The 27,980-nt window shown below is 61.0% G+C and overlaps 3 protein-coding genes across 5 annotated transcripts; 1 reads left to right on the top strand and 2 right to left on the bottom strand.

Moving 5' to 3' along the window:
• Positions 1-5,630: 5,630 nt before the first annotated feature.
• Positions 5,631-6,572, bottom strand: LOC138092367 (skin secretory protein xP2-like). The gene is made up of 2 exons (XM_068988171.1): positions 6,426-6,572; positions 5,631-6,287 (listed from the first exon to the last, which is right to left on the bottom strand). Exons 1-2 carry the CDS (start codon positions 6,570-6,572, stop codon positions 5,631-5,633), a joined length of 804 nt encoding a protein of 267 aa, XP_068844272.1.
• An 842-nt stretch (positions 6,573-7,414) lies between these two features.
• Positions 7,415-12,041, top strand: DPP7 (dipeptidyl peptidase 7). Of its 3 annotated transcripts, none has more exons than XM_068975183.1 (13): positions 7,415-7,517; positions 7,843-7,956; positions 8,124-8,179; positions 8,284-8,447; positions 8,668-8,803; positions 8,880-8,961; positions 9,840-10,006; positions 10,162-10,222; positions 10,571-10,689; positions 10,889-11,045; positions 11,183-11,247; positions 11,435-11,505; positions 11,604-12,041. In XM_068975183.1, the coding sequence occupies exons 1-13, from the start codon at positions 7,436-7,438 to the stop codon at positions 11,710-11,712; spliced, it is 1,383 nt and encodes a 460-aa protein (XP_068831284.1). In that variant the 5' UTR covers positions 7,415-7,435; the 3' UTR covers positions 11,713-12,041. The 3 variants fall into 3 exon arrangements, with proteins under 3 accessions (XP_068831284.1, XP_068831274.1, XP_068831268.1); XM_068975173.1 differs by having other exon boundaries at positions 8,040-8,179; positions 8,740-8,803; positions 11,604-12,039; XM_068975167.1 differs by having other exon boundaries at positions 8,040-8,179; positions 11,604-12,036.
• Positions 12,042-13,490: 1,449 nt separating this feature from the next.
• Positions 13,491-24,807, bottom strand: MAN1B1 (mannosidase alpha class 1B member 1). The gene is made up of 13 exons (XM_068965523.1): positions 24,602-24,807; positions 23,913-24,021; positions 23,131-23,246; positions 21,354-21,508; positions 20,996-21,105; positions 19,624-19,809; positions 18,795-18,943; positions 18,223-18,411; positions 16,597-16,787; positions 15,867-15,987; positions 15,220-15,417; positions 15,011-15,142; positions 13,491-14,395 (listed from the first exon to the last, which is right to left on the bottom strand). Exons 1-13 carry the CDS (start codon positions 24,701-24,703, stop codon positions 14,192-14,194), a joined length of 1,962 nt encoding a protein of 653 aa, XP_068821624.1. The 5' UTR covers positions 24,704-24,807; the 3' UTR covers positions 13,491-14,191.
• Positions 24,808-27,980: the final 3,173 nt, after the last annotated feature.

Below are 27,980 nucleotides of genomic sequence, written 5' to 3' on the forward strand. Positions count from 1 at the left end.
ACTCAAACTCACGTCCATCGAGTCGGTGATGCCATCCAGCCATCTCATCTCGGTCGTCCCCTTCTCCTCCTGCCCCCAATCCCTCCCAGCGTCAGGGTCTTTTCCAGTGAGTCAACTCTTCACATGAGGTGGCCAAAGTACTGGAGTTTCAGCTTTAGCATCATTCCTTCCAAAGAACACCCAGGATTGATCTCCTTTAGGATGGACTGGTTGGATCCCCTTGCAGTCCAAGGGACTCTCAAGAGTCTTCTCCAACACCACAGTTCAAACGCATCCATTCTTCGGTGCTCAGCCTTCTTCACAGTCCCACTCTCATGAGCAGAGAAAACAACAAACACCAGTAAGCAGAGGCCAGAGAGCCCTGGAGTCCCTTCCTATGGGTCCCACGCGTGCCTTATAGTAGTTTCAAAGGAAAGAGAAGAGGGAAAAATGAACAGTTGAAAAACTTACCAAATGCGATGAAAGATACAAGTCTACAAATCCAAGAAGTCCAGTGACTTCCGAGAATCAAGTCAAAGAGACTGACACCAAGACACTTTAATAACCAAATTGTTGACAGAATCTTGAAAATAGCACAAGAGAAATGACTGCTCTATAAAAGCTATCTTCCTATTAACAGATAATTTTTCATCAGAAAATGATAGAGATGGACTTCCCTGGTGGCCCAGTGGTTATGGATTTGACTTCCAACGCAGGGGACAGGGGTTTGTTCCCTGGTCCAGGAACTGAGATTCCGTAGCTGTAGGGGATCTGTGCACACCTGCACCCTACAACCAAGACCCGCCAGAACCAGAAACAATCAACTTAAAACGGAAAACCGTAGAAACCAGGAGGCAACGGCGTATTTAAGGTGATGGGTGAATAAAGTTGTCAAGCAGAGTCCTGTACCCAGCAAAATTGACCTTCAAAAATGAAGAATTCAGGGCTCCACTGGTTCAGGGACATGAGTTTGAGCAAGCTCTGGGAGGTGAGGAGAAACACGGAAGCCTGGAGTGCTTCAATGTGTGGGGTCACAAAGAGTCGGACATGACCAAGCAACGCAACAGCAACAGCGGCGTTCCCAGACAAACAGCAGTGGCGTCTGTTACCAGCAGACCTGCCCTGCAGGAAATCCTCACGGTGTCCCTTCAGATTGAAATGAAAGGACATGAGAGAGTACCGCCAAGCCACAGGGAGAAATAAAGATCTCAGACAAAGGCAAAACCACGGGCAAGTATAAAAGCCAGCATTATATTTTTGGTTATGACTCCACTTTGTATTTACTATAGGATCTGAAAGACAAAGGCATGAACAGCGATTACAGACTTACGTGGCTGTGCACAAATGTGTGGATATGTGATCTGCAACAAGCAGCGTAAACCAGAAAGGACTGGAGGCGCTTTGGAGCACAGTGTACGTGTGGGATCGAGTGAAGCTGTCGTCTACTTAGGGACCTTGTCATAAATTTAGGATGTTAACTGTAATCGCCCTGGTAACCCAAGAACATATCTGTGATAAACATGCACAAGAGTCTCTAAGAAAGCTACTAGAGGCAATAAATTCAGGAAAGTTAGATCAACAGAGAAAAAAATCAGCTACGTTTCTACGCACCTGCAATGAACAATTCAAAAGGAAATCAAAGAAGCAATTCCAGTTTAAATAGCATCTAAAAGAATAACTAAAAATAAATTTTACCAAGGGGGTGATTTAACTGTACATCGAAAACTGTAAAACATTGCTAATGGAAATTAAGACTTAAACAGGTAAAACTCCAGTACTTTGGCCACCTCATGTGAAGAGTTGACTCATTGGAAAAGACTCTGATGCTGGGAGGGATTGGGGGCAGGAGGAAAAGGGGACGACAGAGGATGAGATGGCTGGACGGCATCACCGACTGGATGGACACAAGTTTGAGTGGACAGGGAGGCCTGGCGTGCTGCGATTCAGGGGTCGAAAAGAGTCGGATATGACTCAGCAACTGAACTGAACTGAACTGAGGTAGAAAGGTATCCTTTGTTCATGGGTAGAAAGCCTTTTTTTTTTTTGGCTGCACCACTCAGCTTACTGGATCTTAGTTCCCCAACCAGGGATCAAACCTGGCCCCAGCAGTGAAAGTGGAGAGTCCTAACCTCTAGACCACAAGGAAGTCCCGGGAAGACTTGATTTTAAGATGCCAACACTACCTAGAGTGACCTGCAGGTTCAATGCAGTCATGATCAAAATTCCAACTTTTTTTTTTTTTTTTTTGCAGAAGTTGAAATGTCAATCCTCAAATTCATATTGGATTGCAAGGGGCCCTGAATAGCCAAAATAATCTTGAAAAAGAAAAGAGAAGAAACACATTTCCCAAGTTCAAGACTTCCTACAAAGACACAGTATTCAAAACAGTGTGGTGTTTTCATGAGACTAGGATTGACACGTAGACCCTGGAAAACGAGAGCGAATCTAGAAATAAGCTGACAGCTATGCTGATGTTCAGTCACCAAGTCATGTCCGGTCTTGGCAACCCCATGAAGCAACCAGGCTTCCCTGCCTGTCCCTGTCTCCTAGAGTTTGCTTAAACTGATGTCCGTTGAGTTGATGATGCCGTCCAACCATCTCATCCTCTGTTCTCCCCTTCTCTTCCTCCTCCAATCTCTGCCAGCATCAGGGTCTTTTCCAGTGAGTCAACTCTTCACACCACGTGGCCAAAGTATTGGTGCTTTGGCTTCAGCATCAGTCCTTCCAATGAATATTCAGGGTTGCTTTCCTTTAGGATTGACTGGTTTGATCTCTTTGCTGTCCAAGGGACTTTCAAGAATCTTCTCCAGCACCACAGTTTGAAAGCATCAATTCTTCGGCACTCAGCCTTCTTTATGGTCCAGCTGTCACGTCCATACGTGACTCCTGGAAAAACCGTAGCTTTGATTAGACAGACCTTTGTCGGCAAAGTGATGTCTTGGCTTTTCAACACCCTATCTAGTTTGTCGTAGCTTTCCTTCCAAGGAGCAAGCATCTTTTAATTTCATGGCTGCGGTCACCATCTGTAGTGATTTTTATCATTGTGCAGTCGCTCAGTTGTGTCTGACTCTTTGCAACCCCATGGACTGCAGCAGACCAAGCTTCCCTCCCTTTCTTTCACTGTCTCCTGAAGCTTGCTCAAATTCATGTCCGTTAAGTTGATGATGCCATTCAACCATCTCATCCTCTGTCATCCCTTTCTCCTCCCACCTTCAATCTTTCCCAGCATCAGGGTCTTTTCTGGTGAGTCGGCTCTTTGCAGCAGGTGGCCGAAGTATTGGAGTTTCAGCTTCAGCATCAGTCCTTCCAATGAATATTCAGGATTGATTTCCTTTAAGATTGACTGGTTTGCTCTCCTTGCAGTCCAAGGGACTCTCAAGAGCCTTCTCCAACACCAGAGTTCTAAAACATCGATTCTTTGGCGCTCAGCCTTCCTTATGGTCCTACTCTCACATCCATACATGACTACTGGAAAAACCACAGCTTTGACAAGACCTTTGTTGGCAAAGTGATGCCTCTGCTTTTTAATACGTCTTCTGGGTTTGTCATAGCAGTGATTTTGGACCCAAGAAAGAAAGTCTGTCACTGTTTCCATTTTCCCCCATCTGTTTGCTTGGACATAGTCAGAATAATCTCTGCACACGGAAGGACACTGTCCCAAGTGCACAGGCCCCACAGGATGGGGGAAGATAGTCTCCAACTAGAAATCCAATAAAGGTTAAATAGCAAGAATATACTTTTTAAAACCTCTAAAACTCAAGAACAAAGTCTCTTGAAACTCAAGTAACAAAAAAACTCAAAACCCTCCCCCCCAAATTAAAGAACAAAAAAACAGCAAAGAATTAACGGTGGAAACACTTTTTAGGTTAAAAGGGCACATTATATGTACAATCTAATACATGTCCACGCATGTCCACGTTGACACGGCTGCGGGTGGCGCGGAGGCCTGCCTGGGGACCCCCTGCCCCCCGCCCCTCGAGACATTCCTCCAAAGAAGACTTACACACGCTCACAAAGGGCCCGAAAAGGTAACGTCACTAGTCGGGAAGACGCCAATCAAAATCCCAGTGAGAGACCACTCCCGCTGCGGCAGCGCTGCTGCTGCTGCTGCTGCTGCTGCTGCTGCTGAGTCGCTTCAGTCGTGTCCAACTCTGTGCAACCCCAAAGACGGCAGCCCACCAGGCTCCCCTGTCCCCGGGATTCTCCAGGCGAGAACACTGGAGTGGGGTGCCATTTCCCTCTCCAATGCATGATAGTGAAAAGTGAAAGTGAAGTCGCTCAGTCGTGCCCGACTCTTAGCGACCCCATGGACTGCAGCCTACCAGGCTACCTCTGAACAAAACAAGTGTTGGAGAGGATGTGGAGAAACTGAAACTTTTGTGCACTGCTGGCTGGAATGTAAACGATGCGAATTCCATGGAAAACCAAGTGGAGCGTCCTCAGAAGTGAAACATGGAACTACCATGTGGCCCTGCAAGCCCACTGCCAGGTGTGCCCGCCCCAGATGGAAGCGAGGTCTCAAGGAGATCATCGCATGCCTGAATTCACAGCAGCGTTTTAAACATAGGCGAGAGGTGGACACAGTCTGGTGTGAGTGGGTTTCACAGCGGGGTCTGTCCATGAATGGAATACGACTCATATTTACCCAGAAAAAAGGAAGAGAATCCTGACACAGGCTGCAACGTGGGTGAGCGCTGAAGACGTGGTGCTCAGCGAAAGCCAGAAAGAAAGATGAACTGTGTGTGATTCTACTTCTATGAGGGTTCTAGAATAAGCAGGCTCACAGAGACAGGACAACAGAGGTCATCCCAGGACAGGGGAGGAGTGCAGGAGACACGGGTTCGACCCCTGTGATGAATCTCCACGGATTCGTCACCACGATCGCCTGGAGAAGAGAACGGCAACCCCCTCCAGTGCTCTTGCCTGGGGACTCCCATGGACAGAGGAGCCTGGTGGGCTACTGTCCATGGGGTCTCAGAGTCAGACACAACTGATGACTGAACCATCAGCAGCCTGGGGGAGGTGTTGTTTAACGAGTGAGGAGTTTCTGTTTGGGGAGAGGAAACAGTTTGAGAGATAATGATGGTAGCTGCACAACAGTATGGACGAACTTACAGCTCATGTTATATCTAAATGTGGTTGAAAGCGTATAATTTCACACACACAGAGGAACATGGCCTTAACTGCAGGTGCTGAGTGGGTCAGAGCTGACAGCCCTGGGGCCTACTTTGGGACTCTCTGTGCATCCCAAGTGCCCACCTCTGGTTCCTGGCGGCTCTGAGGTCTGAAAGGGGCAGGGTAGGCTCTGGTAAGGGGCTGGGCCTGGCTCCCAGAGGGAGAATCAGGCTGTGGAGGGGAAATCAGGTCCCAGCTTTGTCCCCAGAGTCAGTGGCCCGGGGCAGTTGGGGAAAGGGATCTGGTCCCCCAGACGTACCTGCGTGCTCAGAGCCACAAGTCATGGCCAGAGTCTCGGAGGTTTCAGATGCTTCTCTTTGGGACTTCCCGCTGCTACCCAGGCACGGAGGAGCCACCTGGACTGTCTGCAGGGGGAATGCAGTGGGCCTGCGGTGGGTTGGGGTCCAGCCTCTTAGCTGACAAGAGGAGAGGCTGCCGTCCATGGGAAGGGACTCCTCCAAGAAGAGGCGGGCCTCTCAGCACAGGACAGGCCCAGGGGGACCCGGGAACAGGACCACTTTGGCACACAGAGACAAGAGGATGGGGACACGGGCACGCAGGGGCGGGGACACAGGGGCAGGGGCACGCAGGGGCGGGGGCACAGGGGGACGGGCACGCAGGGACGGGGACACAGGGGCAGGGGCACGCAGGGACGGGGGCACAGGGGGACGGGCACGCAGGGGCGGGGGCACAGGGGGACGGGCACGCAGGGACGGGGACACAGGGGGACAGGGACGCAGGGACGGGGACACGGGCAGGGGCACGCAGGGGCGGGTGCACAGGGGGACACGGGGACGCAGGGACGGGGACACAGGGGCAGGGGCACGCAGGGGCTGGGGCACAGGGGCAGGGGCACGCAGGGACGGGGACACAGGGGGGTGGGCACGCAGGGGCTGGGGCACAGGGGGACGGGCACGCAGGGGCTGGGGCACAGGGGCGTGGGCACGCAGGGGCTGGGGCACAGGGGCAGGGGCACGCAGGGGCTGGGGCACAGGGGCGTGGGCACGCAGGGGCTGGGGCACAGGGGCAGGGGCACGCAGGGACGGGGACACAGGGGGGTGGGCATGCAGGGGCTGGGGCACAGGGGCGTGGGCACGCAGGGGCTGGGGCACAGGGGCGTGGGCACGCAGGGGCTGGGGCACAGGGGCGTGGGCACGCAGGGGCGGGTGCACAGGGGCACGAGGGAGCCAAGGGTGTGTAGGGATGGGGCTGCGGGGAAGGGACTGGGGGTGATTGTGCTGTGGCCCTGGGTGACCTCAGGGAGGCCACACCCACAGGGCAGCGTCACATGGTGGGCGGTCATTGTCACCACACTGAGAGCCACAGCTCACGGCTGTGAGGGGAGCCAGGGGCCGGGGGGCGGGGCACACGGCTCCCTCCCCACCCAGCCCCAGGCCCTCTGCTTTCCGCCGGCCCATCACCCAGCAGGCGAGGCCTGGGCAGAGACCAGGGTCCTGCGGGCCAGGGACTGTCCTGGGAGTGGGGACGGGCAGTCCCCGCCCCTCTGCCGTCCATGCGGGGCAACCCCCCACCCCACACCCGCTCTGGGCCCGGCTCACGGGCTGCACCCCCAGCAGGACTGCAGTCAGCCACCCACTCGGCCTGGCTGGCCCCTCCAGGCCCTGGACTGGCCCCAGGGCAGTGGGGCCCTTCTGTCCTCTGGGTACCAGGGCATCAGAGAGGGGCTGGCCTAAGGGGGTGGGGGGGGAGGGTCCTGGATCCCAGCTCGGTGTCCGAGAGTGGCCCCAGCTCCTGCGCGGGCGGGCTCTGAGGCCCAGCTCACCCTCCTTTGCCGGCAACGTGGCCCTCGAGGTTTCTCAGGCGCTGGGCTCCTTTCCAGGGCCGCCGACCCCACCCCTCACCCCAGGGCTCAAGAGCTGTCCTCCCACCGAGCTCTGTCTTCTGAACTCTCCCTTCCTCCCCTTCAAGGGCAGGCCTTCTGGAGATGGCCGGGCTGGGAGGGGGCCGGGCGGTGGCTGGGCGGCGGGGAGGTCACCTCCCACCCACACGCGCGTGGCATCACGTCTGAGCTGGCAGTGGCCGCGGAGGACGGGAGGCTGGGCAGCCATACCCCCGCCCCAGCATGGACCCTCGAGCCCTCAGCCCACTTCCGTGCCCCCACGGTGACTGTCTCCAAGGTGACGCAGACAGAAGGGCCAGGAAGCTGGCACTGGGCGCGTAGGGAAGTGCTGCTCACAGCCCTGCCCAAGCCGTCACGTGAGGGGCTCTGCTGGTCATGTGACCCCAATCACCTGACCTGAAGCTGCCCGGCAAAGTGAACATGAGACCCCATCCCTGGCCGACCCTGCCCTGGGCCCTGGTCCTGCTGCTGGGGCTGCAGCCACGAGGCCTGGGGGCCAGGGGTGAGTGTGGCCCAAGGCCCCCACCCCCGCCCTGGGCCCCACTCCCCATCCCCCGCGACCCTTGCGGGGGCCCCAATCCCCGCACCCCCCCACCTGGCTCCCTCCCATCCCGCCGTGACCCCTGCCGGACCGCCAATCCCTGGGCCTCCTGCCTAGCTCCCTCCCATACCCCCGGGACCCCCGCCCGGCTCCCTCCCTTCCACCTCGCCCGCCCCCGCCTGGCCCCTCCCATCCACCTCGCCTGCCCTGGCCGGGCCCTCCCCAGACCCCGTCCCTCGTGGCCCCGATGGCTCCCCCCACCCCTGCTGAGCGTGGCGCCCTCCAGCCCACAGACCCAAGGACCCTGAGTTTCAGGAGGCCTACTTCGAGCAGCTTCTGGACCATTTCAACTTTGAGAGGTTTGGGAACAAGACCTTTCTCCAGCGGTTCCTGCTGACAGGTGAGCCGCCCCGGGGACAGCGCTCGCTGCTGGCAAGGGTTAGGGTTAGGGTCCCCCACTCCTCACCCGCCTCCACCCAACAGAGAAGTTCTGGAAGAGGGGCGAGGGGCCCATATTTTTCTACACCGGCAACGAGGGGGACGTGTGGTCCTTCGCCAACAACTCAGGGTTCATCCTGGAGCTGGCAGCACAGCAGGGGGCCCTGGTCGTCTTTGCCGAGCACGTGGGTACCGGCCGGGGCGGTGGGGGCGGGGGGTTGTGTGTGGGGGTGTTGCCCTGGGGGCTCAGAGTCAGCCCCCTCCATCCCTGCCGCCCACCTGCCTGCAGCGTTACTACGGAAAGTCGCTGCCTTTCGGTGAGCGGTCCACGTGGCGTGGGTACACGGAGCTGCTGACGGTGGAGCAGGCCCTGGCTGACTTCGCAGGGCTGCTCCAGGCGCTCCGGCGGGAGCTCGAGGCCCCCGATGCCCCGGCCATTGCCTTCGGCGGCAGGTGTGTCTCCCTTCTCTCCCCAGCAAGCGAGCTTGGCCCCGCCCAGAACTTCTGTGGGTCTCGGACGCGTGGGGTCCTGGCGGGCATGGGGCGGGAGGCCCTGAGAAGGCAGAGGATGTGGGTGTCCACAATGTAGCCTGCAGGCTGAGAGGCTGCCGAGTCTCCCTTGCAGGCGGCGGGGCGCTAGGGGTGCCCCGGGCTAACTCTGCAACCGCACCAGCTACGGGGGGATGCTCAGCGCCTACCTGAGGATTAAGTACCCGCACCTTGTGGCGGGGGCGCTGGCGGCCAGCGCCCCTGTGGTCTCGGCAGCAGGCCTCGGCGACCCTTACCAGTTCTTTCAGGACGTCTCGGCGGTAAGCCAAGGCCCCGGCCCCTCCCTCCCCTGGGCAGCCCCGCTGGTGGGTGCAGCCACACCCTTCCTCCCTCCAGGACTTCCAAGGCCAGAGCCCTGAGTGTGCCCGGGCCGTGCAGGACGGGTTCCGGCAGATCAGGGACTTGTTCCAGCAGGGAGGTGAGGCAGCTGCCCCCCTCCAACCGCCACCATCCCACCTCCCCACGTGGGCCCACAGCCCCCTCAGGCCCCCGTACCCCCCTGCAGCCCCCACAGGCCCGCGTCCCCCCCCGCAGCCACCTCAGGCCCGCGTCCCCCCCCGCAGCCACCTCAGGCCCGCGTCCCCCCCCGCAGCCCCCTCAGGCCCGCGTCCCCCCCCGCAGCCCCCACAGGCCCACGTCCCCCCCCGCAGCCCCCTCAGGCCCGCGTCCCCCCCCGCAGCCCCCTCAGGCCCGCGTCCCCCCCCGCAGCCCCCTCAGGCCCGCGTCCCCCTGCCACAGCCCCCTCAGGCCCGCGTCCCCCCCCGCAGCCCCCTCAGGCCCGCGTCCCCCCCCGCAGCCCCCTCAGGCCCGCGTCCCCCTGCCACAGCCCCCACAGGCCCGCGTCCCCCCCCGCAGCCCCCTCAGGCCCGCGTCCCCCTGCCACAGCCCCCTCAGGCCCGCGTCCCCCCCCGCAGCCCCCACAGGCCCGCGTCCCCCCCTGCAGCCCCCTCAGGCCCGCGTCCCCCCCCGCAGCCCCCTCAGGCCCGCGTCCCCCCCCGCAGCCCCCTCAGGCCCGTGTCCCCCTGCCACAGCCCCCTCAGGCCCGCGTCCCCCCCCGCAGCCCCCTCAGGCCCGCGTCCCCCTGCCACAGCCCTCACAGGCCCGCGTCCCCCCCCACAGCCCCCTCAGGCCCGCGTCCCCCCCCGCAGCCCCCTCAGGCCCGCGTCCCCCCCCGCAGCCCCCTCAGGCCCACATCCCCTTCCCACAGTCCCCACAGGCCCGCATCCTCTCCCCACAGCCCCCACAGGCCCGCGTCCCACCCTGCAGCCCCCACAGGCCCATGTCACCCCCCTGCAGCTCCGCACGTCGTCAGCCAGGAGTTCGGTACCTGCCAGCCCCTCTCCGGACCAAAGGACCTCAACCAGCTCTTCGGCTTTGCTCGGAATGCCTTCACTGTGCTGGCCATGATGGACTACCCGTACGCCACTGACTTTGTGGGCCACCTTCCTGCCCACCCTGTCCAGGCACGGCACCTGCCCCTGCCGCCCAGAATCCGGGGAGGGGCCTGGCCACCCTGGGGTGCTCAGAGCAGCCCGCCCCAGGGCCTTGGGCCCGCTCAGCCCTGGGACCAGGGAGGGATGGGGGGGTGCGGCTGCTGAGGTACTCCGTGCTCCCCCAGGTTGGCTGCAGCCGGCTGCTGAGCGAGAGCTCCAGGATCACGGGGCTTCGTTCACTGGCCGGTGCGTCCGCCCCCTGCCCGGGCCAGTGCTGAGCGTGGGGGCCCCAAGTTGGTGGGCGGCAGCCAGGCCCCAGGAGGGCGGTGTGAGGTGGGGAGCCCCTGGGAGGAAGTGGCCACCCCTGTGGGCCGCCCCCTTCCTTCAGGAAGGCCCGCAGTGCACGGGTGACACACCCCGCCCCGGCCCACCCTGCTGGGAGAGGGCACGCCACGTGGGCTGTCCCGCCCCCCGGGACCAACACCCCAGTCCTCCCTGGACCCACTGGACCCAAGAGCCCCGACCCCTGCAGGACCCCTCTGAGCGGACAGGGCAGGTGTCCAGGCCCCTGGCCTCAGCAGCCCTCTCCCCCAGGGCTGGTGTACAACTCCTCAGGCACAGAGCCCTGCTACGACATCTACTTGCAGTACCAGGCCTGCGCCGACCCCACGGGCTGTGGCTTGGGCAGTGATGCCAAGGCCTGGGACTACCAGGTATGGGGGGCTGGGGGCCTGGGACTGCCAGGTATGGGGGGTTGGGGGCCCGGGGCAGCCAGGTAGAGGGCGCTAGGGGCCCGGGGCGGCTGGGTAGAGGGGTTGGGCAGCCCGGGGCGGCCGGGCGCCGGGTTGGGGGGGTGGGGTGCTGGGGGCCCGGGGCTGCATGGGCTGGCCTGATCAGTGGAGCGTCCCGCAGGCCTGCACTGAGATCAACCTGGCGTTCTCCAGCAACAACGTGTCAGACCTCTTCCCTGAGCTGCCCTTCACTGAAGCCCAGCGCCAGCAGTACTGCCTGGACACGTGGGGCGTGTGGCCACGGCAGGGCTGGCTGCAGACCAGCTTCGGGGGGGGCGGTGAGGCCCCAGGCGGGGGTGGGGGCGCGGTTCCTCCCGCCGCACTGAGCGGGCGGTTTCACAGGCTCCAGGACCTGGCCTCTGGGTCAGGGTGAGGGGGCTCCCCCGTCCCACCACGCTCCGTCCATCCGTTTCAGACATTACAGCTGCCAGCAACATCATCTTCTCCAATGGAGACCTGGACCCCTGGGCGCGGGGCGGGGTGAGTCACGCGGGAGCCCTTCCTCCTTCGGTGGCCTGGCATCTGCTTGTTCACAGTCACTTTCCTTTCTAACGAGGCCACCCTCCTCAAGCCCCTGAGGGAGCTGCATCCTACCTTCTGGGACGAGCAGGCGGTGGGCGGGGGCTCAGCCCAGAGCATGGGCCCCTGACACGGGCTCCTCCGACAGATCCAGAGCAACCTGAGCGCGTCTGTGCTCGCCATCACCATCCGTGGGGGGGCGCACCACCTGGACCTCAGGTGCGCCTGCCTGGGGAGGGAGCGTGGTGCCTGGTCGGGCGGGCGAGGGTGGCTGGGCTCGGGGCCAGCTAGCTAAGTGCCTCCCTGCCCGCCCCCAGAGCCTCCCACCCAGACGACCCTGCATCCGTGGTGGAGGCCCGAAGGCTGGAGGCCGCCCTCATCGGCAAGTGGGTGGAGGCAGCGAGGCCCAGGGGGCTCCGGGGCTGAAGGCTGCCCGCCACAGGGCCAGAGACAGCCGGCTGGGGCCTGAGGCGAGGCAGGGGCAGACGCCACGCTCCGGCTCCTGCAGCCAGACCCGTGCCAGGGTGGGCAGGGCCTTGCCCAAGGAGGTGCTGGACAAACACTGCTGGCCTGTCAGGCGTGTCTGGTCCTATCCCTGTCCCGTCTGAGACCCTGGACACTGGCATGCTCACACCACCTCCTCAACGTGGCTGTTGAATAAAGCAGAGTCCTCGGCTCCGCATGCTGTCTTGTGGGTAGGGCGCGCAGGCCTTTACCGCGGCAGGAAAACCAGAGATTCCACAACCGACAGCCGCCCCAGCGACCCTCCCCCCTTCTCAGCCGTCCTCTCAGTCCCCAACTACTGCAGTGACCCCTGTGGCCCCCAAGTCCACCCGCCTGGGGCCAGGCTGGCACAGGGTGGGGGGCAACCTGCTTCACTGGGCCGACTGTGCCCCACCGGGCCGCAGAACGTCGAGGAAGGCTGCGGTCCAGGGTCTGGACAGACCACTGCCGAAGCGGCTCCTGAGCTGCAGGGTAGCGGCGGGGCACACCGTGGGCCCACCGGCTGGGTCTCTGCGCACAGGCAAAAACTAAGAGGCAGGCCCCACACACGTTTGGGCAGAAGCCCCACTGGGCCCGTGGGCAAGACGGGGACGGAAGCCTCACAGGATGGACACAGGAGGGCCATCGGGACCAAGTGCCAACTGCGGCTGAGTCAGGGTGGTGGGGAGGCCCTGCAGAGTCTGCTGGCAACGGCAACGTGTCTCCTCACACCCCCGGGAAAAGGGTCAGCCCGGCCCATGAGGGCGCTGCGCTGGGACTGGGCCCAGCCCGGGGATCTGGCTTCTTGCTGGAAAGCCACACCCTGGTCACTTCAGTTCAGTCGCTCAGCAGTGTCTCTTTGCGACCCCATGGACTGCAGCACACCAGGCCTCCCTGTCCATCGCCAACTCCCGGAGTTTACTCAAACTTGTGTCCACTGAGTCAGTCATGCCATCCAACCATCTCATTCTCTGTTGTCCCCTTCTTTCGCCCTCAGTCTTTCCCAGCATCAGGGTCTTTTCAAATGAGTCAGCTCTTCGCATCAACTGGCCAAAGTATAGGGGTTTCAGCTTCAGCATTGATCCTTCCAACGAATATTCAGGACTGATTTCCTTTAGGATGGACTGGTTTCATCTCCTTGCAGAACCAAGGGACTCTCAAGAGTCTTCTCCAACACCACAGTTCGAAAGCATCAATTCTTTGGCGTTTAGTCTTCTTTGTGGTCCAACGCTCACATCCATACACGACCACTGGAAAAACCACAGCTTTGACTAGACAGACCTTTGTTGGCAAAGTAACGTCTCTGCTTTTCAATAAGCCATCTAGGTTGGTCATAGCTTTCCTTCCAAGGAATAGGCATCTTTTAATTTCACTTTCACACCCTGGTCAGCCCTAAGGAATGGGTGCTGCCAGCTGAAGAGGAGCATGACAGGCCACCCAGGCACCTTGAGAGGGGCAGCAGGTGCTGACGCCCCGCACCCAGGGCAGCGGGCACAGCACAGGGCCCACTGAGGCCCACAGCCAGCATCTCACACACCCACCCTGGGGCCGCCTCGCCCAGCACTTGCGCTGTGGGTGGATGTTTCCAAAGTTCCTGGACCAGAGTCAAACCCGATGTCTGGACATGGGAGACCAGACCTGCAGCTGCCCCTTGCCCCGACCTCACGCTGGAAATCAGAAAATAAAGACGAAGCAGATGCCATTCAGAAAAAGTGTACTTTTATCATGGATTAGAAGTCCGTCTGTTGGGCTGGAAGCCGGTGAACATGCCCCCCAGCCTTGCCCAGCCCTGTAAAGGCAGGGGCGGATCCCTGAGTCCAACAAGTAAACACCACAGCCAGCCAGGAGCCGGAAGCCCCATGAGGTCAGGACGCCCTGAGCCCCTGGGTCAGGCGTATTCACAGGCTGTGACCCTGAAGCTGGGCTGCACTGGGCTGTGCCCTCAGCCCACCTCTGATCACATCACGGGCTCGGGGCCAAGTGGCCTGGGGTGCCCAGATGCCCAGGACCCCGAGGAAGCCTTGCAGGGCAGCAGGAGAGTGTTCAGGCTTCAGGAATGTAGTCGTTTGATTTGATTTTCTAGGAAGAAGGAAGAAACTCGCTGAGCGGACAAGACTCCCCAGGATCACACCGCCCATTTATTCCCACGTGTTCCAAACGATGATCCAGCAGGAAGCAGGCGAGAGGCAGAGTCAGCAGCAGAGCACCAGACGCCCAGGGGCCGCCCCAGGCAGCCGCGAGGCCCCGAGACAGCCTGGCCCTGCGGCCCGCCGGCCTCCGTCACCAGCCCGGCCCGGAGACGTGCCGCCAGCTGGGGGGTCAGCGCACAGCCAAGGCCAGGGCCCGGGCCTTGCCGACAGGCATCCTCACAGACAGCACGTATCAGCCTCCTGGGCAGCGCCTACTCGAGAGCCATCCCGCCCTAGGAGGGGGCCCAGACGGGCAGGGGGTGAGCCTCTGTGTTGAACACGTAGGTGTCCAGGCTCAGCAGGTCAGGATCGTCGGAGAAGAGCAGATACAGGTATTTGAGCGTCTCCCCCAGAAAGAAGCTCTCCATCTTGTCCCTGGGCTGGGGGTGGCGGGGGTCCTGGACATTGCTGATGGAAGAATAGCCGCCCGAAGGGACCTGCTCGAGAGGCGAGGCCGCAAGTCACGACGCTGGCTCAGCCCTCTGGAGGGCTGCCAGCCAGAGGCGGCCCCCCGGGGCACTGGCCCACCCCAGAACACACGGCCCCCTAGGGCCGGGTCTGGGGCGGGGAGGACACCAAAGCCCACAGGGGGAATGGCCACCTGGAGGGTAGCCATGGATCCCTTCAGTGACCAGATGCCAAGTGCCACCTCCAAAATCTGTGCAGGCCTCACAAAGGCCCCAAGGCCACCCGAGGGGTGTGGAGTCCACCTCAGGGGCCACAGGGCGAAGGTCAAGTCTCAGCCCTGCCAGGGTGGGCAGTGGGCCCTGGGCAGAGCAGGGGGTGGTGCTGGTTGTGGCCCCTGGCCTGGAGACTAGCGGCCCAGAGGTCACTCACCCGCTGGGCGCAAACACGCTGCCCAGGCCACACGGAGGGCCCAGCAGAGACACGCTCTGTGCGCCTCGGGCCCCTGCAGGAACCCTCCCGACACAGCTGTCCCCAGAGAGGAGAGACGGACGCCCCGACCCCCCGGGCCCTCACAGCAGGGCAGGGCCTCCCTGTGCAGCCCCCGGGAGGTGAGAGTGAGGCCCTGGGGCCCGGCGGCGGCTCACCCGCGTGTAGGTGTTGAAGCTGCGCAGGATCTCCCAGCCCCAGTCCTGGTACTTGCGGTCGCCCGTGAGGCGGTGCAGGTAGAACAGGCTCTCCACGGTCTCGGGGCGCAGCAGGTTGTGTCTGTCGGCCGCCTGGGGGGGGCACGTGGGCTCAGGAGGTGCCCCCCGGCATGCCCATCTGGCCCAGCCCTGGGCGCGGCGTAGCTCACCTTGACCTGAACGTCCTTCACAGCCTTCGTGCGGTGCAGGTTGAAGTGTGCGATCTCGGGGCTCAGCCCCGTCTCCATCTGACGGTACATCTGGTAGCAGGTGTCCATGAGTGCCTGGGCCAACTCCATGTGCTCAGCAGGCAGGCCGTGGTGGGCACCCAGAGCCAGTGTCCCCGGCAGGAAGCACACCAGGTGGTCCTGAAACCACAGGGTCACCTCATCAGCGGGTCCAGCGCCGTCAGGCCTCAGACAGGGGGCTGGGCTGCAGGCCAAGCACCTGGGGCCCCACGCAGGCAGGGGAGAAGCTTCTGGAAGGGCCACCTCAAAGGCTGCCGGGGCCCTGGCTGCAGGAGAGCAGGAGGGGGCGCAACTGGGAGTGGGGGGTTCCCCGAGAGCGTGGAGAGAGAGACAGCAGGGCAGAGGCCTGGAGGAGACGGGGGCTCTGGGGTGGGGGCCCTGGCTCCCCACGGACCTCAGCTCCTGCTGCTCTCACGGGACACCCACATCCACCCGGGACCGCCCACGCTCCACGGCCAGGACCACGAGGTTCCCCCGGTCGTCCCTACTCTGAGCCACCAGACACTGAGCACAGAGGCTGGGTCCTCAGCTGCCTTGAGGCCAGATCAGGGAAACAGGCTCCCACTCACCATCTTGGCGCTGAAGCGGCCGTGGTTGAGCTCCCCCACGAAGGTCAGCTTCCTGGGCTCGGATCTAGCGAGCAGGTGCTTCCTGATCCCGTCCACGGCTTCCAGGTAGTCTTCCAGCAGCCTGTGCAGACCAGCGGGGCCCGTGTGCTCTAGCCAGGGGGGCGCACAGCCCTCGGGTCCACAAACAGGGCGTGGCCCCGAGCTCCCGTCCCCTGGGATCTATGAGGCCCGGCCCTGCCAGCCCCATGGGGGTCAGCCTCTCGGGCCTCTGGGCTGCCCCCACCCCAGTGAGGCCAGTGCCTCCCAACCAGCCCCAAGGGGCCAGTGGAGACCAGCCTCGGCCAGCCTGATTCATCCTGAACCAGCCTGAGGGCTCCCCAGTCAGTGACACTTCCTGGGCCACAGCCACCCCCGGGCTTGAGAGGATCCCAGCGCCCCACGGGGGTTTATCTCTATTTTATAACTGGACAAGGAGCGGCCAGGCTGCTCCCTGGGAACGTGTGAGTTTTCAGGGTCAAAGCCCTAAGCACCAGGAGTCCCACGGGGCCCTGGCTGCCTCCCGCTGGAGCCGATGACCAAGCAGCCACAGCCCCGAGGAAGAGCCCTGTCTGCCCACGCCGGTGGCCGGCCCTTGCTCTGCATATAGGATGGACAGAAACACCCTTCCCCACAGAGGGCCCCGCCACCCTGAGCCCAGGCGCCGCCCCGAAGGCAGAGCAACAGGCCTCACTGCCTCTCCGTCTTCCCGCCCTGAATCCACTGTTTCAGCAGGCACTCGTAGTAGCTGTCGGCCCTGGCGCCCAGGGTGAACACGCCCAGGTGGGTGAAGCTGCCGCTGTCGGTGTTGATGAACATGGGCACCAGCCCGTCCAGCTTCCCGTGCAGGCCATGCACGCGCCTCGTCACCTCCTCTGCGGCCTCCTGGGGCAGACGGCGGGGGCGGTGAGCGGGTGGGCCGGGCAGAGGGGCTGCCCTCTGACTCAGCGCCTGCACAGCCGACCGCGGGTCTGAAGCTGTCCCCGAGACACTTCCCAGCCCCAAGCCAGGAGGACACGTTAGGAGCAAGTGGCCTGCATGGCGTAACAGTGTCCCAGTCTCAGGACAGCACAGGACCCCATGTCAGGGCCTGGCCAGGGACCTGCTGGCGCCCTCCTACATAAAAGACATGTCATGTGGACACACACACGGGAACACACCACTGATCAAAAACTCAACTGCAACCGGAGACACTGCCACACACCCGTGAGGAGGGATAAGTGACAGCTGGATGGCGCACAAAGGCATGTCTGGACAGGCTGACGCAGCCCGGAGCCCTCCTGCCAATGCCCCAGCAGCACAGCGGCTGCAGCTTGGCAGTGATCAGCCGAGAAACGAGTGCACCCCATCAGGAGTTCTCTGAGCTGAGGAAGGGAGGGTCCTGACCAGTCAAGCAACCTTGGGACAGCAGGCTCACTGACCACCCAGACTGCAGCCACGGCAGAAGACGGGCCCACTGAGCGCGTGGAAGGCTCTGGACAGCAGCCCCTGCCTGGCTGCCCAGGGCTCTGGAGCGATGAGCGGGAAGTCGGTGGACAGTGCTGGGGTCACTTGGGTGGAGGGGAGAGTTCTAGAGGGTGACGACGGCCAGACACGTGAGCACAGACAGCTACAGTTACGGGAGAGGGCAGGGCCTCCTGACACAGACATCTTCACAAAAAACAAGATGGGGGTGAGCGGAGAGAACGGGGAAACCTGAGCGGATGCCGACACGCAGACAGACGCGCCACAGCATGGGCCCTGAGGAAGCAGAGGGCAGACGCTGCTGAAGACAGAGACAGCCAGAGCCAGGCACAGAAGCAGGACCGCCATCGGACTACACGCACGCCAGCGCCGCCAAGCAGGAGCCACGCCGGCACACCGTGCCAGCCGCCCAGCCGGGACACTTGTGTGCAGGGCCCAGGCAGGGTGCCACGACAACGTCACCTACGCTGACCTGACTACAAAACCCAGAGCTCCAACACACTCCGTGGCACTCAGCCACAACACAGCAGGCGGCCCTCAGCACTGCAGGAGGGCCCAGGATGGCGGCAAGTGGACACTAGGCCACGCCGAGCGCGGCAGGACAAGCCACCAGCTGTCGGGGCCCTGTGGGCCGGGCCAGGCAGAGGACTCAGCCTCCAGTCAAGGCCTCTCCCACCTGTGCCTCCGGCATCACCAGAAAATGCGATTCTGCAGGAGAACGTGGGATAGGAACCAACACCGACACGACTCTCGTGGCCCAGGACCCACAACCACGCAGACCTGCAGTCGCCTCCAGGAGCCAGAGACGGCCCCGCAGGAACCCCAGTCCTCAGCCGGGGGCAGAGCCCCGCCATACCTGAAACTTCTTATCCCCCGTGAGACGAGAGAGCTCTCGGAACTCCAGCTGAATGCTTGTCACTTCAGCCACCGTGCTATCAGCGGTCCATCGGGGCGGGTGAGCAACTCCAGTGCCAATGTTTACGTCAGAGTATGGGATCTTAGAGGGTGTTCGGAAGGCAGGCATCAACCGATTTCCAAAATCCTCCTGATACACAACACAGCGATGAGTCAACGATTCCTGTTGCTCGGCGGCCTTGTCTCCATGACACGATGGTAAGCCCAACACCCGTTTTCATCAAATTCAGTGGACAGACCTGAGTAGGCTGGCTTCACGTGACCCAACCCTGGCCAGCTACAAAACCGAGCTGGACTCAGTTAGTTCAGAATGCCCTCACAGGCAGGCAGCAGGCTGGCCCAACGCTGCTTCAGCCGCCCACGTGCTCAGACACAGACTCAAGAGCGGGAGGGGACAGAACTGGCAACAAGCGCTCGCCACAGCCCAGTCCCGCGAGAAAAGCACTGACTGCTGAGCACTTGAGACCCCAGTCCCCCCCGGGAAGCGAGCAGACCCAGTGCCGGGACACTCACAGCCTTCTTCAGGAAGAGGACATCCCCAGACAGGTGGAAGGCGCTCAGAAGCCCCCCCAGGATCCGGATGGTGCTCTCAAACAGGTTGACGTCCACATCTTTCTGAAACAGTAACTTCTTGGACACCCAATTCCTGGCTTCTTGAAATTCTGCCACATGGAACAGCAGAGACACAGGGGTAAATTAACAGGCCAGCCTTCCCCTGGCCGCGCCCTCAGGGCTGTGCACATCCCTGCAGGGTTCCGACATCACCTCCTCATGCAAGAGGGGGTTCCAGGAGTCCTCCAACCGCACAGAATACCCAGGGCCAGCGTGCAGCTGGGGGAAGGCCGTGTAGCGTGAGCACAAGTGCTCGACGTCAAAGCCATGCTACAGAGAAGCATGAGAGAGTGAGTGGCTGGAGGCCTGCGGGGCAAGTATTAGACGGAACAGGGCCATGAGCGCGCCAGGTCAGACACCTGAGGACACGTCACCCGTCTCATCCTGTCTGCACCGACAAGGACCGAGGGCGACTCAGGGCGTGGCTGGCCACCGCGTCGGGTCCCGTGTCGCCTCCCACCACAGGGCCCTCCTGACCGCAGCGGAAACGCGGCTGCAAACACCCCTGGATGCCACCCTCCAGCACACTCGGCGCTCTGCAGGAGGCGCAGGGCGCACGGACGTGTGGGGACAGAGAACCGCCTGCGGCCAGCACAGCCACACTGGCAGCCAGGACAGGGGCAAGCACAGCCCGGCAGGATACGGCATGTGGTCGCCTCCCAGACCCGGCTCACTCGGGCCCGAGGGTCACGCGTGGCGAGCTCGAGCCTACCGCAGGGACAGCGGGTACCTTTCTTTAGCCCCAGAATCCACATGGTGTCCAGGGCGTCGATCAGCGTGAGGCCGAGGCCGAACCACTCGCTGAAGGACCTGGTCAGGGGCTTCAGCTCGTCGTGGCCCCAGGCGAACTTGCGGTATCCAGCCCACGCGTGGAGGAAGGCGTCTACCACAGCCTTCTGGCGCGCGTTCTGGGAGGCTGGGAGGAGGAAAGCAGGGCGTGGGCACCCAGACAGACCTGCCCTGTGGCCCCACAGCCAGTGAGCCTGCCCTGGGGGCATCTTAGGCTGCAGTGAAGGCCCAAGCTGCAACTGCCACCTGGCCCAGGCTGGTCAGCCTCCACCAGGTCCCAGTAGGGACCAGCCTCCAGGAAAGAGCGAAGGAGCGAAAGCAGGGGGACCAGGACGCCTGGGTGTGCCGCCTGGTGTGTGGACATCAAACGTGGTGACCCTGACAAGACGGTCTCGTCTGAAAATATGGGAGTTCCTTGAAGAGGTAGCAACAGAGCTACCATACGACCCTGTGACCTACTCCTGGCCACAGATCCGGAGAAAAACACGGCTGAAAGGGTCCAGGCACCCCCATGTCACTGCAACGTGTTTACAAAAGCAAGACACAGAGGCGACCTGAATGTCCATCAACAGAGAAAGAAAGAAAGGAAACGTGCTACACGTAAACAGCAGGCTGTCACTCAGCCGCTCAAGACAATGAAGTAATGGATTTGCAGCAACGTGCACGGGGCTAGAGACTGTCATAGCGAATGAAGTAACTCACACAAAAGAGAAGCATCCCACGACATCTCTTAGATATGGAAGCTAACAAAAAGTGATACAAGTAAACTTAGTTGCAAAATAGAAAAGGACCCATAGACCTAGAAAAGGAACTTACGGTTGCCAGGGAAGTGAAATGGGGAGGAGACAGTTAGGGAGTCTGGGACAGACTCATCTCTAATGCTCTGTCCTCAAGGGGTAAACACAAGGTCTACGTCACAGCACACGGAACCCTGCTCGGTGTTACAGGCACTCTACCCAGGAGGAAAGGGCGCAGCAGAGTGGAGACGTGTATGTGCACGGCTGAGTCCCTCCCCTGCTCGTTTGAGACTGTGACCGCGCTGTCAGGCATCTCTACTAGAATTCAGAGTAACAGTTACACTGGCTGCAGCACCGGATACTGAAAGACATCTCTCGAGGAGCCAGACGTCGTCACCAAAGCTACAGAGAGTGCCTGACCCACAGGAGCCTGGTCCACCTGGGTGTCCAAGGCTGAGCAGAGCTTTTGAGGGACGGCAAGAGCTGCACGGCCAGCCCTCCTCTCCAGCGTGTCCTTCGCTGCGACCCTCAGGACGAACGGCAGCTGAGGCCAGGGTGGGGGCAGGCGGGCCTTACCTGGATTAGGCTGAATCCTCGCTGCCTTTGGGGAAGGCCTCGGGGGGAACTCTGCCTTCTTGCCAGGAGGTTCAGTGCCCTGCTGTGGCTTGGTCCCTGCTCCCCTCCAGCTGCAGGGAGAGAAACATGAATGCTCAGAGTAGGGACAGAGGTGTAGATGCCCCAAGGCTGCCACCAAGCTCAGGCTCAAACTCGCACGCTACCCAGGGGACAGACGATGGACAAGCCAATAAACACCCTGTTCCACAAGGGTGCGCCTTTTGAAACACAGGAAAACACTTATTAGCACTGTGTCTTTGTTAAAAAAATCAGAAAACAATGGTTCCCACGTTCAGACGGTCTCTGACACTGCCGGTACCTGAGGCCGTCTCTCTGCGCCTCTGCTCCCCAGCCAGCCACTCCCACCACCTCCGCCCTCCTCTGGGCCTGGTCCTGCCTCCTCTCCTGGGGGTCTCCTTCGGGCGCTCTAATCTGCAGGTTGGGGGGTCCTCGTCGGAAATGCCTTTGGGGCTTCTGGACAGAGACAAGAGTCACTCGTACAATGATTCCATCCCGCTTCTAGGATGCACCCCGTCCCCAGTCAGACCTGCAGTCACACAGGGAGCGCTGTGGGCTGGCTGAGCAGTTGCAGTTTCCTAGAGAAAATGATTTCCGCTTTTCATACGATGCGCAGCTTCGGGAGGAGCCCCTTTCTCGGCAGCTCCTGGCTCTGACTCCGATGGAGGCTCCGCCTATGGGCGAGTGTAGCCCTGGAGAGTCAGTGAAGCCCCTGGCCAGAGCGTGTCTGGGAGTCAGACCCTAAAGGTAGCAGGGCAGGGTTCAACCACCCCGTCCCCGTCGATGGAGCCACAGAGAACACTCCCCAGGCCTGCGCCCGGGACTCCCACCTCAGCCTCGGAAGGCTGCGGCAGAGGCGGCCGGTCAGTGACAAAGCGCTGTGCGAGGCCGCACTCGTCCTGGCTCCAGCCCCCGACAGCGGCTGTGACAGCAGCTCCTCCAGCTCCCAAGGACACAGACTCGTGACTGGGAAAGCCTCTGGCTGCAGCACCCATGAACACCCTGGCGGAGGATCCGTGAAGTCACCCCCTTCCAAGATCCAAACCCCGCAGAGCCGGGCCCCTGGGTCACGAGAGCAGCTGCGGCCGAAACAAAGCTCCATGGATGAAGCAGGTCTCGGGGACGAGTGTCGGCATCGGACCCAGAGAGGAGGCGCCAGCGGCCTCAGCATGCACAGGGGCCCCAGGACTCGCTCCACAGGAGGCGTGGATGTTCACGCCTTCATTTCCAGGCCCCTCCTGGACACCAGCATCCAGGTCGTGGATGCTGAGGTGTCGAAACGTGTCTCTCGGAGGAGAGACAGCCACATTCTACTGTCACATGACCGTGAAGTCAGCACACGAGAGTGGTCACAGAAGTGACGGGAGGAACGCTCTTGGCTCTAAAGGGAGAAACCGGCTCTCTCACACACAGACCTTGCAGAGAGACGGGGTGAGAGCAGGCAGCCTGTGGGCCGTGAGGCCAGCATCAGTCCCAGAGCCTCTCCCTGGGGGCGCCTGGGCACTTGGACACCCGAGCCCGCGGGAGCGTGTCCCTGGCACAGAGCACCCTGGGCTCTCAGAGGCCGGCCGCTCTCCTGGGGTGGGACCTGCCCTGGCTCTGGCTGACCCCCCGCCCCCGCTCACCCCCCTGAACGGCTCGGGGCCCCCCAGGACACGGCCTCACCCCTGCCCCCACCCTTTCTGGATGGCAGGCACCACGCACCTGCCAACTCCCACTCCTCCCTGCTGACCCCACTGTGAGGCGGAGGCCCCAGCACCTCCGTCTGGGCAGGTCCAGAGGGGAGCCCCCGCCTGACTGCTCCCGGCCAGTAGCTCCCAGAGAAAAGGGACGGTCTCTCACCTCCCAAGGACCCGGAGCACCAGACAGGCAAAGAGGACGGAGGACAGAATGGCCCTCCTCCTCTCTCTGCGTCTCCTCCGTCCCACCAGCCCAGAGCAAGGAGGCTCAGGTTAAAACCTCAGACGCACGGCAGGAAGCAGAACTCTTCCCAGTCCCTCTCAAACAGCCCCTGCTGTGCTGAAGTGCTTCCGGCCTGGACCCCACTTATGCCTCCACCTTCAGTTTACTCCAAGTACCTGAGGCGACAGCCCCGCCACGGCCTCTGGGTTCTCAGCTGCTTTCTGAGGAGCTGGCAAGACGGGAGGATTTGCTGGTCTCATCTGCCATGCTGCCGCCGACCTGCTGTCCACAGCTAAACAGGAGAGTCTATTTTATCTCAAATACGCCTCAAGGCCCAGAGGAGAGTCAAAGGGCGCTGGAAACAGCACCTACACAGCCAGCCCTCCTGGAAAGAATGGGACAGGCCGGGACCTCCAAAAAGGGCAGGTCAAGGGATTCCAGAGTGCCACAGGGACGCAAACCTTGCCCTTAGCGCCTGGCAGCTTCTGTCTTTATCCCCACCCACAACCCAAACACTTGGCCTTTATCTTTTCCACTTCAAGGAGGGCCCACGGTGGCACACGGGCCATTCACGGGAGTGACCCGCGGGGGCTCCGCAGCTTTCCTCCTCCAAGGAGCCGCGAGCAGAACCCAGGAGGGAGCTGCCCTCCTCCCGGCACCTGCGCTTCCTTCCCAGCACTGCAGTGCGTGCCAGGAAGCGCCTGCAGCACAGCGCGCAGACTCCGCGTGCACCCTCGGACCTGGATCTCCTGTGAGACGGCCGGACGGCAGGCCGCTTCTCACGGCAGACGTCTGGGCAACAGCCACACGCCGCAGATTAACAGCCACCTTATAGCGGGGGGCTGGGGACATTCTAGGCTCCTCCTCATCTCACTTCCTGCCAACGCCTGCCGCTGCCAGATCGCTGTGCCACCCCTTAGTCAGCCCTCAGGACGCCCGAGGATCATGCAGCTGGTACCTGCCCACTCGTCAGCCACGTGGACATAGGACAAGAGGCCGAAGAGCATCAGGACCACCAGCAGGAAGAGGACCACCGTCCGCTGTAACCTTGACAGCTGCTTCCATTGCTGAGGGACAGACAACGACTATTTTACTGAAAGGAGCACAAAGAGCAATCTCTCCTGCCGTGTCAGACTCCGGGAGGATGAGGAGCAATTCCCGAGGCCCAGCGTGGGGCTCTGCTGCTTCTGAACCGGGGACGTTTCCTCCAAGCGGGGGCCGCAGGCTGGAGCAGTACTGCAGCCGACACCCCGCACCGGCTTCGTGGGTGCTAGTGGCTCGTAGCGCCCCACTCCCTTGGAACCCCATGGACTGTAGCCCGCCAGGCGCCTGTGTCCATGCGATTTCCCGGCGAGCACACTGGAGTGGGGAGACACCTCCTCCTCCAGGGGGTCTCCCCGACCCAGGGATCGAACCCGCGTCTCCTCTCGACAGGCGGGTTCTTTACCGCCGAGCCACCTGTGAAGCCCCAGCGTTCGGGGCTGGAGAAAGGAAACCGACGCAGAGCCCGTCTGCGCCCACAGTGCACGGCCGAGGGCGCCCCGCAGCCCTCCTCGCCTGGGCCCCGCGAGGCCGGCCGCAGTCGCGCCCGCTCCCCAGACCCCAGCCCGGGGAAGCGCCGACCCGGCCGCCCGGCCCGCCCCTCACCCGCCAGCAGGAGCGACGCCTCAGGCCCCGGCCGCCATCGTAGCTCCGGCCGGGGCTCAGCGTCACCGAGATGAAGTCCCGACGCGCCGGCGGCGGGTACATGACGGCCGCGGGGGCCCGAAGGGCCGCGCCTTCCGGTGGCGTCAGGAAGCCCAGCTTCGAGCCCGGCTGAGAGACCAGCGGGTCTGAGTCGGGAGTCCGGCCATAGCAGCGCCGTCAACTCCCCGCCCATCGCGCCGCGCCGCCAATGCGCCGCCGCCGCGCCTCCGGAGCCGCACTGCGCCTGCGTGCGTCGCCGCGGCTCCGGTGAAGGCGGGCTCGGGTCCCGCGCCCCTGCGTCTGCCCGTGCGCGGTGACGTCACTCCCACACGGCGGCGCCTGCGCGCAGCTCACCGCCGAGGCCGCGCGGCGCTGGGGCAGGCTGTCCGAGGGCCTCAGGGCCGCTGCGCCGTCCTGCGGCTGCCCCTGGGCCTGTGGGCATCGAGGATCAGCCAGGGCTTCTCACGCCAGTGCTGGCCGCGGGCAGGTGTCCCCTGCTCCACCGCGTCAGCCGGGAGCCCCTGAGCTGCGGACCCCAGGGCTGGACCCTGCCTCACCCCCACCGGGTGGATTTGACCCAGTTGGTGCCTGGCCCGGCTGGGTGGGCGGGATGACGCGGGGCCCGCTACGGAGTTAGAAGCCCGGGGGTTTTCATCCATCCGACCTGTCAGCCGTAAAGGTAGCCAGCTGTTCAATCAGCAAAATGAGTTTGTTCGGGCATGGCAATGGGTTTGCAGTTAAGAAGGTGCAACTGTACCAAATAATAGCCATGTCCAGGCCAAGGAGAGGAGTATTACTTTCGTTTGTGTTTTCCAAGATCTGGCGGCCTAAGTATCAGTGCTGAGTTTGATCAAATGCTGTTTTTTCATGGAGACTTTATGTCCCTGTAAAACCGAACAGTTTGAACAGATCGGTGATGGCTTCCTGTAAAGAGGTCTGAGAAGAGCAGAATACTAAGTCGTCCCAACGCTGTAATAGCGTGGAGGCTGCAGGAAACTTTGTATCGTTCAAATCAGCCTTTAAGTCTTGTGAAAGGAAGGAATTTCAGTGAAACCTCGGGGCATTCATGTGCAGGTGCGTTTTTGTCCTCCCCAAGTGAAATCTGAGAGGTCTTGGCTAGCCTTATCAGCTGGGCACGCCTCGTTTTAGCATACTTGCCCTTATTACACTTTGTGCATACTGTGTCTTTCAAATTGAAGGTTTGTGGCAACCCTGCACTGAGCAAGTTTATGGGCACCGTTTCTCCAACAGCATCTGCTCACTTCCTGTCTCTGTCACGTTTGGCAATTCTTGCAACTTTTCAGACATTTTTGTCACTATTATATGTTAGGGTGGTCTGTGGTCAGTGATTTCTGATGTTACTTTTAAAATGTTATAACTTGTTAACGGTGAGCAGTTTTTTGCAATAAATATTTTTTAATGAAGCACATAAGTTGTTTTTTAGACACAGTGCTTTTGCACGCTTAATAAACTGCAGAAGGGTATGAAGAACTTTTATACACACTGGTACCAAAAGGTTCACGTGACTTGCTTTGTTGTGAGATTCCTTGTTTTGCAATGGTCCTGAATGAGACCCACAGTGTTCCTGAAAGTGTACCTGTGCTAAAGAATGCACAGCCTAACTACAGTGAAGATTGTTGCTTTCAGCAGGAGTGGTTGTAGAGGGTGGGGGTTAAGAGCAAGAGGGTGCTGAGGGGCAGCAGCATTGATTATGGCCTGCAGGTCCTGGACAGACCTCCAGCCTCAGCCACTGGGCTTTCTCACAGGTTCCGTTTAGCAGTGTGCACGGGGTGGGGAGGCCCTGAGCCCTGGAACCTTGTCACAGGCTTTAAACCTGGAGGAGCTTCTCTGCTTAAGGGTGTTGGTTCGTTCTGGGGAGAGGATTCGAGGGACTTAAGTTTGAGTCTTGACAGGAAGAGCACTGTGGCTTTTGTCAATATCAGCCGGAGATGTTGCCCATAAGGAGGGTGGTAAAGTGAAGTCGCTTAGTGTCCGACTCTTTGCGACCCCATGGACTGTAGCCTACCAGGCTCCTCTGTCCCTGGGATTCTCCAGGCAGGAATACTGGAGTGGGTGGCCATTTCCTTCTCCAGGAGATCTTCCCAACCCAGGGGTCGAACCTGGGTCTCCCGTATTGCAGGCAGACGCTTTACCATCTGAGCCACCAGGGAAGGAGGGTGGTAGCCGATTCAATACGAACAAATAGGTCAGTGTCTCCAGAAACAGCTCCAGGACTGTGAGACGAAGCAAAGGGAAAGCAGCGAACAGTCAATTCACTTTGTTGGCTATTTTGATTGTTACTGTGAGTTCTCAGCATTCTTTCCCCTTTGGGGAGAAATCCCAGCGTGGCATTTTCTAGGATGTCTTGGCCTGACGGATGGAGGTAGAAGAATTGAGGAGAGGGAGTGGTGGGTATCTCGGGGGGCTTAAACAAAAAGCAACAGGTTCAGAGACACGTTGAGGTTCATCAGGGACCACCACCATTTGGACCACTTTAGTCTTCCAAGACGGGCTACTTTACCACAGTTGAGCTGAGTGTGGTAAGAGATTCACTCCCAAACTGGAAACGTGTTTCTCTGAGTTGATGATGAACAGAGTTTGGAAAGAGCCTCATCACTGGGGACTAGGAGGGCGCTGGAAAGGCTGTTTAGAGCCTGAAGTCACTTGAAGTACTTAAGCTTGCCACAGTCTCTTTCCAGTGTCCTGGCTTTTTGCAACACTAGCAGAAACTAAAAGGGTTTTGTTTAGGGACCATTATTCGCTGGAGTCGAGGTTAAGGATTTGAGAGGTCTCTCTTGGTCGAAGGCTAAATTTGCTAAATCTGGAGTAGACACGGTTTCCTGTTTGATCCCAGTCCTTGGAACTAAAAGGGAAGGGTCTCTTTTCAGCCAATTAATGAACACAGAGCCAAAGGCGACCTCAGTGAATCTGTTATGAAGCCAAACTCAGGTCCACTTGCCCACACATTATAAAGTCAGTCTCCTGACACCAGGCTCAGCCTGCGGGCTCTCGCTTCCCCAGGGCCAGCAGGCTGCAGCCCCTGGACAGATGCAGACCTGGGACACCCCGAGCTGCTCCTGCCACACTCGCTGGTGAGACAGAGCGCTCGCCAGGCCGGGCTGGATCGCAGCACCTTGTGTTGACTGGAAATCCCTGCATTCTGGGAAAACTGAGTTTGTCCATCTTCCAAAACTCAGTTGCTTCAAATTAGCAGCTGTCTGAGTGAGAGATGACGGGGGCACGTGGCTCCTAAGGAAGCAGGAGGGAGGTGCTTGTAGCCATGGGACCCCCGACCCACAGGGAGCCTCACCCGGGAGAGGACTCAGCATGACCGGGGTCT

Source organism: Capricornis sumatraensis, chromosome 1 (genome assembly GCF_032405125.1).
Source record: "Capricornis sumatraensis isolate serow.1 chromosome 1, serow.2, whole genome shotgun sequence".
Taxonomy (NCBI): Eukaryota; Metazoa; Chordata; class Mammalia; order Artiodactyla; family Bovidae; genus Capricornis; species Capricornis sumatraensis.

Excerpts from the sequence above, each read along its gene's own strand:
- LOC138092367 (XM_068988171.1), bottom strand. The coding sequence starts at position 6,572 with ATGGGCCGGCGGAAAGCAGAGGGCCTGGGGCTGGGTGGGGAGGGAGCC. Across the intron at positions 6,288-6,425 it reads CATGTGACGCTGCCCTGTGG|CCCCTGCGTGCCCACGCCCC; the intron begins GTGTGGCCTCCC and ends CCTGTGCCCCAG.
- DPP7 (XM_068975167.1), top strand. The coding sequence starts at position 7,436 with ATGAGACCCCATCCCTGGCCGACCCTGCCCTGGGCCCTGGTCCTGCTG. Across the intron at positions 8,804-8,879 it reads TCTTTCAGGACGTCTCGGCG|GACTTCCAAGGCCAGAGCCC; the intron begins GTAAGCCAAGGC and ends TCCTCCCTCCAG. Across the intron at positions 11,046-11,182 it reads GACCAGCTTCGGGGGGGGCG|ACATTACAGCTGCCAGCAAC; the intron begins GTGAGGCCCCAG and ends CATCCGTTTCAG.
- MAN1B1 (XM_068965523.1), bottom strand. The coding sequence starts at position 24,703 with ATGTACCCGCCGCCGGCGCGTCGGGACTTCATCTCGGTGACGCTGAGC. Across the intron at positions 15,988-16,596 it reads GGCGGGAAGACGGAGAGGCA|GCTGCTGGAAGACTACCTGG; the intron begins GTGAGGCCTGTT and ends TGGTCTGCACAG. Across the intron at positions 14,396-15,010 it reads GCTTCAACACCTACACGCGG|GTCCCTTCGGGCGGCTATTC; the intron begins GTGAGCCGCCGC and ends CCTCTCGAGCAG.